General features: G+C 42.4%; 1 protein-coding gene across 1 annotated transcript in view; it reads right to left on the bottom strand.

Annotated features, from left to right (window-relative positions):
- Positions 1–307: 307 nt before the first annotated feature.
- Positions 308–19,092, bottom strand: part of raver1 (ribonucleoprotein, PTB-binding 1) — a 34,895-nt gene continuing 16,110 nt past the window's right edge. The window contains exons 7-16 of the mRNA XM_078531304.1: positions 15,714–15,822; positions 14,207–14,478; positions 13,095–13,185; positions 12,186–12,373; positions 11,245–11,316; positions 10,726–10,806; positions 10,085–10,156; positions 8,837–8,959; positions 4,453–4,530; positions 308–3,392 (exon numbers count right to left, since the gene is read on the bottom strand). Of these exons, the coding sequence (XP_078387430.1) occupies positions 3,246–3,392; positions 4,453–4,530; positions 8,837–8,959; positions 10,085–10,156; positions 10,726–10,806; positions 11,245–11,316; positions 12,186–12,373; positions 13,095–13,185; positions 14,207–14,478; positions 15,714–15,822 (1,233 nt within the window). The 3' untranslated portion in view covers positions 308–3,245. The remainder of the gene's footprint in view (positions 3,393–4,452; positions 4,531–8,836; positions 8,960–10,084; positions 10,157–10,725; positions 10,807–11,244; positions 11,317–12,185; positions 12,374–13,094; positions 13,186–14,206; positions 14,479–15,713; positions 15,823–19,092) is intronic.

Below are 19,092 nucleotides of genomic sequence, written 5' to 3' on the forward strand. Positions count from 1 at the left end.
CAATGTTCCCAAAGTAAACCTGCTGCTTTAAGGGAGATCAGCAAATGGTACACAGCAGTCCTTGAACCCGGGACAAACCCAGGTCAGTGTGGGATGGTTCCACACTGGGCCACCAGAGGTCAGAACAGTATTGAACTACAGTTTGATGCGACTCAAAGCTAGGATTGGATGTACCAGATTAAGGGAGAGCGTTAATCACTTTAATGTTCAGAAATTCAAATACCATAATAATGCAGACAAGAGAAGGATAACAGCAGTGATTAGGCAGATTGTTTAAAAAAATGTTTAAAGAAAACAAGAAACAGAATTAAGAGCAATTTCCAATTTTATTAGAGATGTATACAGGACTCTCCAACATGAAATTGCACTAGGTTCCTACTCAATTATGCAGTTAAACTTATGTCCAATGATTAAGACACTCCTGACTTTTTAGGCTCTTTATGCCGCCTTTCATCCCACACAAACAGCAAGTCTCTGGTGCACTTGAAGCAGCTACAAAACAAGTGAGCCTCTGGGTGACTGGCCTCCAAAGCACAGGGAAGGGGCAGCAGATAAACATCAAGTCCACCCTCCATCTGCACACAGTCAGTGGATTGAATAACCTATGCTGTTCCTATGATGGTGCAGCTAAAGTCAGGGACTCACTGTGGGAGACATCACAAGAATGGTCACACTTATTTCAGACACAATCTGTACATCCTGTGCTACTTCCTTCTTGCAAATCTGTGGCAGAGGGCAGTATGTGTAGAAATATCCATTTCAATTACAGAAACCGTCTCCAGTTTGATCCCTTTCCCCAAGGTGCCCCATGTTCATTTGTTATAGTTGAGCCAAGACAGTTGGCGTTAGCAATGTTCCAGTATAAGTGGAACAGTGCAGCTGAGCCCAGTCCTTACACACACTCCAGCAGGGGTTACCGGATAGCAATTCAAAGCAGGAATCTGTCAACTTACCCTTTCACTTCCTAACTTTGAGGTGAACAGGCTGAAACAGCATATTAAATATGGCTCACAGCTCACAGGAGCTGAGCAGGTTAATCGGACAGACAGGAAGAGTCAATCTCCAGCTTTCTGAGTTAGCAGATCACGGCTACAATTGGCCATAGTCGAGAGGGGGAGGTTAAGGCCCACATTCTTCGTTACTATCCAGTTTCTCAGTCTGGAAGGTGGGCAACACGTGAGGGCAGGGTCCAGTTTAGGCTGGGATCTTCCCCAAACAGAATGCCAACAGTCACTATCTCTGCCCACTTACCAACACTTATTTCGATGAAAGCACAAGTTCTGACACGGATCCACACCCATTGAAGGGGAGAAAAATTGACTTGGAATGGACTCTGTACTTGCTCTGTTGCTATCCACTTGGTCAGATTTGGGACCTCTTGCCAGTCATACTTGCCCAGAGTTCAGCCTTCAACAGGATCAAACTAGAGTCAAAGTACTGAGCATTGAGTTAAACGACTGGGCACAATAGAGGACTATCAGTGCATGGGACATTTATTTCCTCACACCAGACACTTTTGTTTTCTGTGCGGCATCTTGGTTGTGTGAGGCTTACCAGATTTTTTACTAGCCTGTTTGCTTTGCTCCGCAATATTACATTCCACCCTCTCCCCAGCACCACATGCTTTCTCACCGCAGAGATTTTACTCATCTTCACTTGACTTTTAGTGGCTGGAGAGGGGTAAGAGAGAAATAAGAAAGGAACCCAAAGGTGTTGTAAACCATCTATTTCTTGCAGTTTTTTTCCCTGTTCTCTTTCCCCCCTCAATCTTGGGCATTTACAAGGGGTTTGCTTTGAAATCCCAACATGTTGCGTCATGCAAAGTGGACAAGCACTTCAAGAAGAACCTGTTTCCCTTCAACTCAGATCTCAAACACGGATTGAGGAGCAGTAAAACTGAAATTTCACCGCCAACTTCAAATATTGAGGCAAAACAACTTTGACAACACAAACAGTGCAGGTGGTTAATGTACTGCAAGACAACTAGAAGAGACTTGCAACTTCCCGTAGCTTTAACCTGCACACAGCATCGTAACAGAAGCTAGTGTCAGCAGTGTCCGCTACCGTTTCTTAAATTTACATCTGATTTATTTTATGGTTAGGGTCCCAAACTTGCTGGTTCAGGCTCTCTGTCCAAACTTAGCGAAAAGTTGGCTGGCATAAAAGTTCCACAAGTTAACAGGCATCAGGAATTCAATGTCTAACGTTTTTGTAGAACAAAGTTGTCATAAGTAGAAACAAACACTGATGTGTACACACATGCCAAATAAAACAGGAAGAACAAAATTAGTTACCCCAACTACTTTGAATTTTTTTTTTTTAAAAAAGGAAAAAAGGGGACAAGTGCGTAACCCTTTTCCTGCAAATAATTCACTAAAAAATGCAGATCTAAAAAAAAAGGGGCATTTCTAAATCAAAGGCAAAAGTAGGTTCACAGAATGAAATGAAAAATTAAGGAAATACATTGAAAAATAAACCTACAGATTTTAGGGGTATGCAAAAGGACCGAACTAGCTGGTTGCATGGTCAATGTTAAAAACTGAGTGCAGTGCAATTCAAACAAAGGAAAATAATCACTGAATTAATTTCAATGCCTTGGGAAATGAATGAAGAAAATTGCACAGAAGCACAGTAAATCACCAGGGAGAAACGACAATTTATAGGGTCTGGCTTTAAAGTAAAATACTTGCTTAAAATGCTATTAAGTGTGTATTTTGCTGCAGCAACCACAAACAAGTGACTGTTTTCAGGCTGGCTCACGGAGTCCAATTTATAAATGGGTATTATTACTGGGATTATTTTTGTAGCCAACTTGACGCATTTTTAAATTTGCAGTGAAGAAAATGCAAAATACGGATGTGTAATCCCAAAGATCACCCATTGGTTCACAATCTCTGGTCCCAGAGCTCAGTCAATAACAATGAGGTAGGGTGAGTGAGGCGGATGGTGATTTCCATCTCTTTATGCACTCACCTCCCCCAACAATGGGAATTTGCATGTTGAAGGCTACATATTGGTACTTCTGTGGCTAACATTCATTCATGGGTGCCACACAGTCACGCTTCTGTCAGTTCTACAGGTTCCAGCCTTCTGCATACCCCAAATTCACAGATACAAGTTTCACCCTCCTCCAAAAAACAAAGACTGAAGTGTTTTGATGCAGAGATTAAAAACATCTGTACAAGATTTACACCCTTAAGCGAAAAATAACCACATCATTCTAGATGGCAACACCAGGTCCCCAGCTAAAATATTCTCTTCCTCTTCATGTAAGAGTCAGCATAGTGGCCTCCCAGGCCTTGCGAATGCTGCCCAATGTAGCCTCCCTCTGGGCTGGGTTCGGGCGATGGGATCAGGTGAGAAGCGCCCCGCTTGTGACCAACAAGTGGCGTCTGGAACAGAGAGAATTAAGGTCACCTGAAATCCAATTTTCAGTCAATGCCCCCACCCGCCTACCAACCATATCCCATCCCCCACCTAAACTTCCAACCACTACTGACACAGGCTTCAATGGAACAGCACTAAAGATAGAGACACCATCATATCTTATAGCTTCAATGAGTCTCTGATGTTTCTGAGAGCCAACATTGGATCCATGGAAATGAAACTGAAGCGGTAACACACTGGTGCAGTATGATCTACCTCTATTAGTTTTTTTACCATTTTTTACAAACACATTTAACCCTGATAAACTACATTTCATTTTTAGGGTTTTACTTGAGGCATTTTCCACTTGGGTTCAACTCTCTCAGTGAATGAACCTGTGTCCTCTCCTACCTTAGTAATTTGGTGAACACAGAATACCTTCAACACCATTAGATTTTTGTTAATAAATGTGTGTGTGTGTAACCTTCCCGGTGTTCTGCCTCTCTCTGCTGTCATAGTCAAGACCAGCCAACATCGCAGAGACTAGCTGGTCCTGGATGACTGGCATTGAGTGGTATGTTTACCACTGAGAACCTTCGCATTCTCAACTCTTTCCCTTCTGGGAAAAAAAGGGAAAAATATTGTTCTGCCTTTCCAAGAAGTTGCCATCACTCCAGACCAAATCAAGGTTGAGCGAGTTCCTGTCTAGGAGAGTTCTGACGCAGGCAATCCTTGTACACAGTGCAGCCCTGGTTCTACTCTCTGTCATCTAATGAGAACACGGCTTAGATCTTGAATTCTACATGTGGATTACTCTTCCCAAAACAGTCTTTAACTAAATACTGATTAAGTGGATAAATTTAAATCCTATTTCAAAATGCCTGAGTTCGAAGGAAACCACACTCAAGGCTTTAAGCCAAATGCTTGAATGCATGTAAAGTGGTTTTTACCTATTCATTCAGGATCCTGAGAAACTCAGATCACCGCCTATTGCACAATCCTACACGAGACAATACTCCATTAAACTGGAACACCAGGCGATCACTCAGTGATTGAGAGAAATAAACAGAGCAATTTGATGGTTACCTTCAGCATGCAGCCTGGTGGCGAGTTGGCAGGCCGAGCACCCAGGAGTCCTGCCCCGGAATTCAGAACTGGATTTAACTGCAACACAGGAGATGATCGTCACATCTCATTTTCAGCATCACAATTTCATAATGTGACTGTAATTTACAGAGGATTTGAAACACTAAATCATTGGCCACTTGCCTTTATAAACAGACATTAAAGTCCTTGGAGTATAATGTGGGAAAATGTGAATTTGTCCACTTTGGCAGGAAGAATAGAAAAGCAGTGTATTGTTTAAATGGAGAGAGATTGCAGAACTCTGAGCTACAGAGGGATCTGGGTGTCCTGGTACATGAATCACAAAAAGTTGGCATGCAGGTACAGCAAGTGATTAGGAAAGCAAATGGAATGTTGGTGTTTATTGCAAAAGGAATGGAATATAAAAGTAGGGACGTTTTACTGCAGTTGTACAGGGCCTTGGTGAGACTGCATCTGGAGTAGTGTGTACAGTTTTGGTCTCTATTTGAAAAAAATATATAACTGCATCAGAAACAGTGCAGAGAAAGTTCACTTGATTCATTCCTGGGATGAGGGGATTATCCTATGAAGAAAGGTTGGGCAGATTGGACCTATATCCATCGGAGTTTAAAAGAATGAGAGGTGATCTTATTGAAACATATACAATCCTGAGGGGTCTTTACAGGGTACATACAAACATACAAAATAGGAGAAGTAGGCCATTTGGCCCCTCGAGCCTGCTCTGCCATTCAACAAGATTATGTCTGATCTGTTTGTGCTGAGTTCCACATTCCCATCTATGCCCGATAACCTTTGATTCCCTTGCCTAACAAGAATCTATCCACCTCCACCTTAAAAAAGATTCAATGACTCCGCCTCCATTGCCTTCTGAGGCAGAGTACCAAAGTCACACAACTCTCAGAAAAAATTCTCCTCACCCCGTCCTAAAGGGGCGACCCCTAATTTTAAAACAGTGCCCCCTAGTTCTGGACTCACCCACAAGAGGAACCATCCTTTCTACATCCACCTCGTCGAGACCATTCAGGATGCTATATACTTCAATTAAATCGCCCTTACTCTTCCAAACTCAGTGGAAACAAGCCCAGACTGTACACCCTTTCCTCATAAGAAAACCCGCTCATTCCAGGTATCAATCTAGTAAATCTCCATTGAACTGCCTCCAACGCATTTACATCCCTCCTTAGACAACCAAAACTGCACACAGTATTTGAGATGTGGTCTCACCAATGCTCCGTATGACTGAAGCATAACATCCTTACTTTTATGTTCAATTCCTCTCATACTAAAGGATAGCATTCCATTAGCCTTCTTAATTACTTGCTGGACTTGCATATTAACCTTTTGTGACTCATGCACCAGAACATCTAGATCCCTCTGCATCTCGGAATACTGCATTCGTTCTCTGTTTAATACTCTGCTTTTTTATTCTTCCTGCCAAAGTGAACTTCACATTCTCCCACATTATACTCCATCCTCCAGATTTTTGCCCACCCACTCAACCTATCTATATCCGTCTACAACCTCATGTCCTATTCACAACATACTTTCCTACTTTTGTGTCATCTTCAAATTTAACTACCATGTCTTCATTCCCCTCATCTAAGTCATTGGTATAAAGTGTAAAAAGTTGAGGCCCTGCAGGACTCCAATCATCAGATCCTGCCCATCAGAAAATGATTTCCATTTATGCATAATCTCCGTTTTCTGATGGCCAGCCAATCTTCCATCCATGCTAATATGTTACCCCCTACACCATGAGCTTTTATTTTCCACAATAGCCTTTGACGTGGCACCTTGTCAAATGCCTTCTGGAAACTCAAGTACAGCATGTCTACAGGCTGCCCTTTATCCACAGCGCATGTTACTCCTTCAAAGAACTCCAATAAATTGGTTAAACATGATTTCCCTTTCACAAAACCATGCTGACTGTTCTTGATTACCTTGAGTTTCTCCAAATGCCAAGATATAACCTGCTTAATGATCAATTCAAATACCTTCCCTACGACAGACCTCAAGCTAACTGGCCTATAATTTCCTGTTTTCTGCCACCCTCCCTTCTTGAATAGAGGGGTTATATTTGCTACTCCCCAGTCTGATGGAACCTTCTCAGAATTTGGCGAATTTTGGAAAATTAAAACCATTGCAACTACTACCACATTCGTCACCTCTTTTAAGACCCTAGGATGAAGTCCATCAGGGCCCGGAGACTTGTCAGCCCGTAGCTCCATCAGTTTGCTCAGTACAGCTTCCCTAGTGATTGTAATTTCACCAAGTTCCTCTCTCCCGAAGTTGCAGCCATTACTGGTGTAATGAAGCTATTAATGTATATAACATTATTGGAATTTTATTTTAAATAGAGGTTTAGTCTGTGGGTGTGTAATAACTGGATTAAAGCCAGCTTGGCTGGATGCTTTGATGTATACTAATTGTGAGATGTAAGAGAGGTAGAGTGCATTTGCATTTTGTTGAATAGAGCATTCAAGAAGTGGAGTGAAATCTGGCACCTAGCTAGCAGAGACCAAGCAATGTTTATACTACTAATAAAATTGGTACTATGAAAGGGGTTTTATTGTTAGAAGAGGTGGAGTTCAAAGGGGCTGGTGATACGAGAATTTACATTCAATGAGCTGTGCTGGGTATAACCGATAGCAGTTGTGTGGGGGCAGGACAGGGGCAATGTAACATCAAAGTCTGTAAGCCTGCCACTGGCTCCACAGGAACCAAAGTGAAAGGAACCTCATTTTGAATTTGTATGGTGAAAATGTTTTGCCTGGTGTCTGCTGAAAGTCTATGGATTGCTGTTGCCTTAGTGGAGATTAGTTTGGGAATTTGTTAAAAGTTATGATAGCAGTAATTTGTAGTCATGTGTATATATTTAACTTGTGTAAGTTAATAAATGTCTCATGTAGTTTGATATAAAAACCTCTCGAGAACTGGTGGTCTGATTCCTGAATTTAGAGCTGCATCTCAAACATACCACTTAAAAATATAGGTTATGACAGTTGATTAAAGTTTCCCTCTGGGATTTTTCAACAACTCAGTTTTGCCAGCTGCTGCATCATAACAATTGGAATGTTTTTTGTATCCTCTATAGTGAAGACAGAGCAAAATATTTGTTCATTTCATCTGCCATTTCCTTATTATCTACCATTAACTCCCCAATGTCACTCTCTGGAGGGCCAGCTTTACTTACTCTTTTCCTTTTTAAATTCCTGTAAATGTATGCCCACCACCAAAATCAGATTAACCGGCTTATAGTTATTTGGCCTATCCCTTGCACCGTTTTTAAACAAAGATACAAATTCTAGTGGCTGCTTAGTATACTGATAGCAGCTGGAAAGAACACATTATGACATCAGTTGGCAAGTCAGAGAATTGTTCAAGTTCAACACATAAGGCAGCAAATGGTGAATGGAATTTAGAATCCACTACTGAGTTGCTGGTTACTTCCTGAAGTGTATTTCTCTTATCAGTGAATCAGTTCAATTGTTAGCATTCTCCCGAGTTGCAGATTTGTCTTCAAGCCTGACTCCAGCAAAGTACAATGGGCAAGCAGAACCATCCTTTCAGGACATTAACCAAAGACCCCATCCATCTGTTGAAGTGTTGACTAGTCAAAGAGGAAGAGGATTTCATGGTATCCTGACAAACTTTCCTCCTTCAACAAACAGCAAACACGGATCAACCAGTCATTCACCTCATGACTAATGAGATTTTGCTTTGCACAAATTGCCTGCTATGTATGTCTCAGTGAGCCAATGCTCTACAAAGTAACTCACTGTACATGAAGCACACAGACATGTTTGAGGATCTTAGCCTGGTGTCACAATTCATTTTAGAACTAACGTGCAGAGCTAGAGGGACAAGGAGGAGAGATTGTATCAGCAATTCACCACCCTTGGCCAGATGCTTTCCATTGGGACAGGCGACCTCCTCATTCTTCCCCTCACTGAAGTATAGTTTCATATAGACCGGCACCACAAGCACTATTCATTACACATTAGCTGAGACACACAGTTAATTTAACTGTGGTGGCTTCCACTCAATTTGGGATCTATCCTCTGTCAACATGGATCCTTTCCAGTGTATGTGTCACTGGACAATCAATTAGGAGCCGGATTCCTGAATGGTTTGCCCCTCGAGTCAAATTGTTGAACCCTGGCTGTATTCAGCGAAGCACAGACTGGGGGATTAAAAAATACTAATCCTGGAAGATGGAATATTAAAATGACACTAGCATTCCTAGTTAAAACGTGCTGTTCACACAGTTAGAGAAAAGTGTGTAGCCTAGGGTGAAAATAAGCCCTGGTTATTAGTTAATTATTGAGGATCACAAAACAGCCTGTTTTAATTGGTACCATACCATGGTGGAATAGCCTTGTCGGAGTCCAGCTCTTACACCACTAGTGAAATAGGATGTGGGAGAGCTGGAGTACATTGAAGGTGCAGCAGGTTCCAAATCATTGTATCCACATGGAGTTGATCGCTTAAACAAGAGAGAGAGAGAGAGAGAGAGAGAGAGAGAGAGAAAGAATATTAACAATCTTACACTTCAAATAAAGTTCAACAATTTTCAACCACTTCCAAATCACTGAAATTTAAGGAGAACTTCAGACAAGTCCAGGAGAAGCAGCCAGTAAACTCAGCTGGCTTAACTTCACTTTACGCTGCTCCAGTTCTCTCAAGGTTTATACTAGGGTGAATTTCACCAGCTCATGTCACCTGTTGATGCCTCTCCTAAGTGGCCATTCATGCATTTTTTAAAAAAATTTGTTCATGGAATGTGGACATTGCTGGTTGGGCCAGCATTTATTGTCCATCCCTGGTTGCCCTTGAGAAGGTGGTGGTGAGTTGCATTCTTGAACCGCTGCAGTCCATGTGGTGTAGGTACACCCACAGTGCTATTAGGAAGGGAGTTCCAGCAACAGTGAAGGAACAGCGATGTATTTTCAAGTCAGGATGGTGAGTGACTAGGAGGGGAACTTCCAGGTGGTGGTGTTCCCATGTGTCTGCTGCCCTTGTCCTTCTAGACGGTAGTGCTCATGGGTTTGGGAGATGCTGTCGAATGAGCCTTGGTGAATTCCTGCAGTGTATCTTGTAGATGGTACACACTGCTGCTACTGTGCGTTGGTGGTGGAGGGAGTGAATGTTTGTGGATGGGGTGCCAATCAAGTGGGCTGCTTTGTCCTGGATGGTGTCAAGCTTCTTGAGTGTTGTGGGAGCCGCACTGACCCAGGCAGATAAACCTGGACAGTTAGTACTGGCAGGTTATTTTGCTCATTGGCTGCACTCCAGCCCCTACATGATCGCAGCGTCGAGTTGGCACACAAGCACTGGATGGGGACTCAGGATTAAAATGCTTTGATTTGCACAGACCCATCCCTAGCCTAAGAGAAAAGAACTTTTGGAGAAACCGAAATACTGGTCTCTCTGGGCTAAGCAAACTCAGAGACCAAGGATCAACCTGGAAAAGGTCTTTATACCTCTCCATAGAGATCAGAGAAACAAATACACTAACTGTTACTAAACTGGACAACTCAACGTCCTGTGCAATACACTAAGATTTTATTAATTAGCAGGTGGGTAACTTGAAAGTTTCTTTCATTTTTACCTCATTTCGGTCAGATCCGTATCCTCCAAGTCCAGGGTCAGGTAATAGTGGGTATCGTTCCAGCTCTCTTTCCTATCAAAAAAGCCTCAGTTTAACTTGGATTTTCCTGACATTATTTTCCCTTCTCAAGACATCAGCTCCTTACTGGAGAATATGACAGGTTTTGTCAGTCCATAACTTGCTCAACCAGTCATTATGGAAAGCAAGTGCCAACAGGCTATTTGACTACACAATGCTTCTTCGCTAATCACTTCTCAGCAGCTGCCAGCAAATGGCAATCACAAATGTCAAGCTGTGTGTGACCATTAGCCCTTCCTGGCTCAGCGTATGGTAGCTGACTGTAGTTTGCCAATCCCAGGCTGACAGGGATTCACAAACTCAGAACAGGCTGGGATCTGAGCTGGGAATGTTGGAAGTCTGCATGGCTCCCTGCTGAGCTCCAGACAACAGTGATGACTGAATCAGTCACTGAACTGTACCACTCTAATGAACTCTACTTGGAAATGTATTCAGTGAAAGGAGCTGTAATGACTTGTGGCTGAATCTAATAAGGCAGAGTCCCCAGCAAAGAGAGATATGAATCAGTTAGCAAGGTACTTTGAATGTTTTATTCTAATCATCACTTCCTTTGTGAAACGTACCTCATTTCGATCACGTCCGTAGCCCCCCATTCCTCCTAGGCCAGGGTCACGGGACATCGAGTATCTCTCCAACTCCCTTTCCTAAATCAGGAACAAACCTGAATCAGACCATTCATTTCACTGTAGAAACAAGTTTTCTTTGTCAAGGCCCATCTCAGCTGTTACTTCCCACAGATTCCTGCTGCTACCTTGCTCAAGTGGCCTTTGTACAACTAAGTCTCAACAAGGTTGAACCTTCAACAAGGTTCAACCTTCACAGCATCTAAGCTGAACCCAGTTCCTCCCCATGTGGGGCACTGACAATGAGCATGAACCCCAGCTGATATTATCCCTTTGCAGTCCAGTACCGAGATTCCTGACTACAGCCCTGGTGAAGGAGAGTTAACTCTATAGATTGGAGAGGGTGGCCAAGGTCCTCTGGCCTGGGAACTTAGCCGACCTAGCCCAAGAAGATACAGTCCCAAGCATCCAGCTGCCTCCACCAGACTTCTAATCTTCTATTTCCTTTATAAGATTTACCTCGTTTCTGTCACGACTGTACCCTCTAAGCCCAGGATTACGTGATAGTGCGTAGCGCTCCATTTCTCTTTCCTAATAAAATAAGATTAGAATGTTAACTTAAAAGAATAAAATCAGTTTTCTCTTGTCCTTTCTAAGGTAGTAGAATTTTTGCTGGGGCATAGGTAGTTATGCTTCTTTCAGACTGGCCAGAGTAAAAGCTGGCCGTCTATTGTCTATAGATGGGTTTCATTGGCCAAACCCAAGCCTAACTCTCACTTAACACGTACACGAGAACTCCCCAGCAGAACCTAATGGATAGGAATGAGGAAAAAGCCCAGGGAATGGATCAAACCCGAAGTGTTCCAGCACTATACAGAAAACAGCAGAAAATATGCAGCGTAAGGTCTCACAAACAGTAAATAGACAAATAAGCTGTTAACGTGTTTAGCAGAGTATGAGGGATAAATATTAGCCAGGATATAAGGGAGCTACCCTGCTTTAATTCAAATACTTAAGAGGACAGACAAGACAATGGTTTAATGTTTCACCTGAAAGATAGCACCTTTCACTGTGCAGCATTCCCTCAGTACTGCAGTGAAATACCCGTGCATTATAAAAGTCGCAGAATATATATTTTGACAATATATTACCAAGTTCTAGTTTTATTTTCAGATAAAAAAGACAAGCGTTTTGCCACAGTATTAAAAAAATGAACAGCCTCCCCTAAGTATCTAACTACTCTGTGCACCAGTTCACCTAACTAACAGACGACTGAGGCAAGATACGAGTGTTGACAACATTAGCAGACAAACACTGCATCAAGTGTTTACTCAGCAATAATACTGGAAGCAATTTCCAGCTTTACGGTAAAAGGAATTTAACATGAGTGATGCCCGCAGTAGATAATTCAGAAATAGGACGAAGCCCATTGTGTGTGACAAACTGTTTACAGAACATACCTGTTCATAGTCCCTGTATGAGTGATTGTAATCATCATAGCTTTCAAAATTTCCATAACCCAGCTGGTTGTTTCCGGATTCCGGATAGTCACTGATGCTGGAACCCTGCTGAACTCTGGAGCTGGAACTGGGATAGTTTCCCAGAAGGCCAGTACTTTGGCCATAAGACATTGAGTTGCTGGAATTGCCTGTCAGAGAAAAAGAGCATTTTCAGGTCTAAAGACACCATCCAGCCTGACAACATTGTGCCTCGGAGCTGTGCCATGAGCTCTGACCTGGATATTAAAGGTTCAAAGTTTAGCTGGGACAATGACTGTTCCTTTCCTGTTAAACACACAAATATCACATTCAACTCAAGGAGACGAAACACTACAAGTTAAAAATTTGGCAGATGAAACCCTCATTTAATATGTGTTTAACCTGACTCAAACAGACACGAGAGCAATAAGTGCAGCAAATGGCATGTCCTGGAGAATGAAAGAGCGCGCAAAAGAGGGGAGAGAGCACACGCGAAGAACAGGGAATAGGGTGGGAGGGAGGAGGCCCCGCCCCCCGCAGCGAGCAGGGTGGGTGGGTGGGATGGAGGGGGCCCCGTGCGTGCAGGGAGCAGGGTGGGTGGGAGGGGACCCTTACTTGGGAAGGGCAGGTGTGGCACGAGACAGGGTGTTGGGAAGGGCGGTATTGGTGTGTGTGAGGGAGAAGCTGGGGTGAGAACGCACCCTCTGAAATTTGGGGTTGGTGGGATAGTGGGTTCAGTGAGCCATAGTTTAAACCAAAATGATTACTATCCACAGTTTGACGTTGATTGCGAACTATGTTAAGAAAATACAACATACCTGTACCATCAAGTATTTCATTGCCCCTACCCTTCAAAGCCTATGAACATCAAGCTAACAGACTGCTCCTTACCAGGCGGGTTAACAGGGAACACACTTTGCAGATTGAGATATGGATTCTGAGGCATTCTAAGGTCTTTTGGTGGTTCTCCCAACAGCGATGGCTGCAACAGAAAGATGATAATATATTTACAGTGCAGAGTTATTCTCACCACTAACTTCCTGCATTATCCAGCTAGGTGCTGTATTCCTTGGCCTCTTTCAGGCAACACTGCCTGAAACACACAAATTTGCTCTCCTTCCCCATTTATGGAACTGTATCTGACCCCATTAGATGAATCGGCAAGGTGCGTGCTGCATTAGACTTTGATCCTGTTTTTGGACAATCTAAGATCAGAGGGAGTCCTACGGTGATATTGCTTATTTTAGTTGCTCCCCAAATGAATTGAATCCTCTAGTTACCACTAAAATGGCTGGTCAGCCCAGTTCCATTTTACATTAATTTGAGCTTTTAAAGCAGCAGTCTGGTTGACTGTCCACCATACATCATCTCCCACTGCTCGCTGTTGAAATGTTGAGAAAAGACTACCCATTCCCCTGCAGGAAGAGGGAACACACACACTGCCTGTCTAACAGTATTGAGCTGACACAATCTACTGACTCCTGGTGGCAAGAAAGCATTTATCCATCAATCTCAGGGAGCTAGGCCCGAGATAGAGACATGGAGGAGTAGGCTGCTTCATAACCAGGTCCTTCAGTAATGAACAGACAAGAAGGTTTCTGCAGATAAACCTGGCCAGAAGCAAAGTGCAAACAGAATCATGCAACCAATGCTCTGTGCAGAGTTTCCAAGTGTAGTTCTAACAGTGCATTGTAAGACACAAGGTTAACTTGATCATAGTTTTAATCAACATAGTTGGTTAAGATTACAAAAATAAAAAATTGAGATAGCAGGGAGAGCGTCCATTTAAAACACTCAGTTCTGAGTTGATAATCACAATCCAAAACTCTCTGCTTGTACTTGATTCATTCCCAATCAAAATTTTGCAAATGTGAAAAAAGCACACAAAAACTGACAAGGAATTGCCAATGGTTCCAACCCAGGATATAACAGGGGAAGGCAGACGAGAGTGAACAGAAAAAGACCACTGCAACCCCTCAAACAATTAAAGCCTAGCCTCTCACCCCTGATGTGACTGAGCCAGTCTCCACTTGCGACATGTTTTGTTTCCTCTGTTTCTTCAAATCACTGAGCACAGAGCCCAGAATGGATGTGGGGATTCCTTGCAGAGGAGCTGGAGTAACTGGAGGAGAGGTAATTTGCCGAGAATGTGATGGATTCTCCATCATTCCCTGCATGTCTGCTGGCATTTGACCAAGATACTGCTGGGATTGCATCGTCCCCATTGGCATCATAGGCAGCTTCATCTGTCCCTGTGCTCTCTCAGAATTCAGTCCTGTAAGGGGAACAAATGATGTTGAGAAGGCCTTTTAAATAAAATCCAGCACAACAGAAACATCTATTAAAGGTAACTGTCAAATCAAACCATCCTCAATTCACAAACTCTGTGTTGTCATCCAATCCAGAATGCAACAGGGGAAGGCAGACAAGAGTGACACCTATTGGCAATTGTAATCTAACTAGTGGAAATCCTTCCATAATTCACCCCAGCGCCGTTTAAAACTTAATCTGTACTGACCTACTGTAAATGCCAGAAACACCCAGTACGGGAGGCAAAGTCCTTTTGGGTTTAAAAAAACCATAACATAAAAATTCTCTAATGGACAGGATGGATGCATTTCACTGATCACAGCCTGTGGTTGTTGCAAGGTGTCAACCTGAAGCCAGTTGCTCAGAGAGAAGCAGGAGAGGGGTGTGCAAAGGTGAACCAACTTGGGACTGCTCTAGCAATACAGGACATTGATGACGAAAGACAGAGGACTGATATTTTGGATCTAAAGCAATTCATGGCTACAAGTGACATTTTGTAAGGGGAGAGAAATAAAAAATATACAAAATAAACTCCATAGCCTCTATTTATAAAAACAGCAGCAATTCAACCCTTGGGTTCAATCATCAGTTATCTGCTTTCCTCAACATAAAATGACATCCAAAGCCCTTAGCAAATTAAGAAGTCCTCTATTTCTTGCACTTTAGAACATTCAGTATGGTCTGTGGCCTGAGCAGCACACTTCCCTAGTTCCTGTAGCATAGGGAGAGCTCCATCTTCGAGGTCCTTGGAACCTCCATTCACAGCTGCCCAGCTGGGATACAGCACTGACTCCTCCCCTTCCCCTGCTCTCCAGCAGGAGGTGGCAAAGGAATGCTACTGCAAAGCAGTTAGCACACAGCAAGATAAACAGCCTCAATGAAACATACCTATTCATAGGACTACTGAGCTGACCCCTTGATCAGACACTAGGTAAATTACTTATTTGGTGGGTGCCAATTAAAACAGAGGCCCTCAACTTCAGATCAGTATCTCATGAGTGGCAGCCAATGAGAAAGTGATTAGTTTGATTCTGATGTTCAAAAAAAGATGAGCGAGAAACAGAGCTCTATTTAAACATCAGTTACAGTAATCCTTCAGAACATGGTTTAGTTTACAATAGCTGAAAAGGCAATGTACTAGAGGGCACAAGTGCAAAATGGGAAGAGTTTCAGGGGCTTCTGTATATGAATTATACATACCAGTGGGTGATTCCCCAAGAAGTCCCTTTCCCCGTGGCGGAGGGGCTCCGAGTCCAATTGGGTTTTGCTGCAAAGCTGCAAGAGGAGATTCGCCCAGAATCCCAGGCTTCTGAAAACACATACAGACAATGCCATTCTGTAACCTGAACATAATTGCTCAGTTTAATTGGTTACGAAGAAAATGAAAACAGAAGGATCTGCTTCAATCTGTTTGAATGCACGGCTGTGCCAATTACTGGAACACTGTGGAAAATATAACCCAACAACTCCCTATTTTATTTATCCAACACATCAGCTCTCTTACTTGTAACCTCGAATCTCTCTCCTCTCCTGCCAACAGCAATAAGGCCATGTTTTCCGACACAATTATTGCCATTACTGCTTTGAGCTTTTACTTCGTTTAGCATCAAAATGTGTTACTGCGTGCAACAGCTCCACATGTTAACATTAAATTAATGGCAGAGTCTCTTAATCAATCTCTTCAAATGGTCATGGGAATTCCTTCACTCTTATCTATTCACTGCAACACTCTTTGTTCTTTTAGAAACCCAAGCTTGCATTCACCTGTTCATTCCTGATTTAACTCAGCATTCCTTACAACCCACCTTTTTCAACCCTGATTGTTCGCCGTTGAGAGCCTGGACCAACAACCTGGTCTCACTCAATCATTGAAAACATGAATCATAGTCACAACAACAAATGGCAAGAGGTTTGTGTTTGGACTGGGGTTGTGGCGGATTGATGGCATTAATTAAGATTAGAATTCAAAAGCAGCTACCCCTTAGGAACAGGAAATAATCAGAGCTCTTGATCATTTAGCATCCCCTACTGTAAAGTGCAGATGTACTTTGGGCTCAGCTATGCTGCCTCCATAGTTTAATTGCCAATCAATATTCTTCATCAAGGTTCCCTATATGAAGTTTCAAAGGGGCCAAAGCCCATTAAATGGCAGCCTAGCTAAAACTCGATGATCTGCACGTTATTATTATCAATATGATTTAATCCCACTCAGCTGCTTCTTTACTATCAGCCTTTAACTTTGGATTCCAGGAGACTGAAGCTTGTGTTTATACTACTACAATCAGGCAGCCAGCTTCTTTCTCTGTGAGAAGGATTTTGCCCTGTAAATAGTGAGCTAGCTCATGGATGGCAATATCCTAAGAATCTGAATCCAAAGAGTAGCAATGTATAAACAGTTACTGAATTGCAGTTCATTATACCACATACACATTTTTCATCTTTCTCTCTTCACTTGCTCAATTGCCAGCCCCTTATGGAACAAAGGTCATGGGTGGGAGGGGGGGAGCAAAGGTCAAGGGTGCAAGATATGAAATATGGATAAATAAAGTGAAAATTAATGGAGATTAAGTGGTGTAAAGTGACACCATTCTGATTCTGAACATTGGTTCCAACACCGTTGGGAATGGGAACAATGTGGTGCTGGAAAACAAATGAGAAGTGGCAGAGGAGTGGGGGAGACAACAAAGTGGGGCAAAGTTCCAGAGAGACAGAGTTATGAGGCAGTAGAGACCCTGACAATAGTTGACAGAAAACATGACCGGATATCTGTTGGTAGTTGGCACAATTAATTCTTCTCAGGCTAGAGGATTTTCCACAAAATTCAGTTTCACATGGTTAAAGACAGGGTTCACGCAAATAAAGCATTCTGATCAGAGTCATGTACACCTTTGTTGAGTGTAAATAAACTGCACCTGCAATGTGAAATGGATTTTCAATCTATCCAAGTGGAGGAAGCAACAGATAAAAGGAGGCAGAGCAAGATTCAAAACCAGGGGGAAGAAAATGCAACAGAAACCAAATTATTTCACATGCCAGGCTCTTGTTATATTCCAAAGGAATCCTGCACAACCTTTCTAAAGACATACTAACGATTGTGTCATTCATACAAAAGAAAAAAGACAATACAGCTGCACTGACTCAAAATCAAAAAGTTTTGACTTTAATTTCTTTTTCTCGGTTAAGAAAAACTGAACCTATTTAACAGCCTAGTGGAGTTCAGTGATTAATCACCATTGTAGACCAACAGCCTCAATGAGCCCGTTCTCAGTAACATTGATGCCTAGAATCTAGAATTCCTTTTTCCAATTATTGCAAAAAGGCCAAATCGATCTGCCACCACTTAATCCAAATAAAACTGTACAGCAAGGCTAAAATTAATGTGGTCAGTATGTGTTGTAGATAATTTGAAGGCAAACCCCAGCACGACAATCTACTTGTTGTGGACTTACATTGAGGAATGCCTGGTTCTCTTTATTGTGCATCAGCTGGGTCCAAACCAAATTCTGCAGAAAAACTGGATTCCCAAGCAAAGCATTCTAGGACACAATAGGTGTAGGGGGGAAAGGGGGTGCAGTAGAGAATGAAAGGTCAGTCATTACATGAATAGATAAACAGAAGTGTAAGAATAGTAAAAGCTAATAAAGTCCATAGTGCCAGGAAAAAAGCCATCTTATTTAATTGGTCTCCATGAACTAGTCCACTTCCAATGTATCCTGAAAGCAAGAGTCATATCCATTTCTTTGTACATTACTGAATTTAAAGATGATGAGGCAGACTTTCAACCATAATTCCCCATCTGGAACTATGTAGGTGTGCTCTCATGTGAAATACAGTACAAGAGTTTCATACTTCCTCTTCAATCCATTTCATTCCAGCATTTTGCTGGAGTCCTGCCATGTTGCCTTCAAGGCAACCATTCAACTGATGTACATGTGAGCTGGTCACCTGCTAGCTATTTGTTTTAGCTCTCCGCTGTATAAAAAAATAAGTCCATTGTGCTATCCATAGGCTTGCCTGTGTGTGGTGTTATATCCAGTACCCGATTATGGCATTGAGCTATAAAATCAGCAAGAATCCACATTCCACGCCTTTTCTGTGCAGGAGCAGCATTAAAAATGCTGCATTCTGTACCTTGTATGCTGCTGTGATGACTCCAGTTGTCAAGTAAACTCTTACATTCATCACCTAGACTCGCACACAATGAACAACCACTTTGGGCAGCTGCCAGTGTAACTACACCCCAGAGAGTTACTAACTCAGGAGAGGAGAGAGAAAAATAAGAACAGGTGGGGTGGAGCAAGGCAGGGTAGGAACGACAAATTTAAAAACAATGGGGTACAATAAATTTTACTCACACTTGATCAACTGAACTGTCAGGGTATTATAGAGCACTGCTCGTTTCAATGAGAACTAACTACACAACAAGTAATCCTGGGCCAAAAACAAAAATTAAGACGAAAGGAACTTCAGCTTGTTTTCTGCAATGACATGGTATTCAATGCGGGAATTCAGAAACATGAGAATATGTTGTTTTTCCCACTATAAAGAGAGCTCCTCAGAGTGACTGGGTTCAAATTTC

Source organism: Cetorhinus maximus, chromosome 28 (assembly GCF_964194155.1).
Source record: "Cetorhinus maximus chromosome 28, sCetMax3.hap1.1, whole genome shotgun sequence".
Taxonomy (NCBI): Eukaryota; Metazoa; Chordata; class Chondrichthyes; order Lamniformes; family Cetorhinidae; genus Cetorhinus; species Cetorhinus maximus.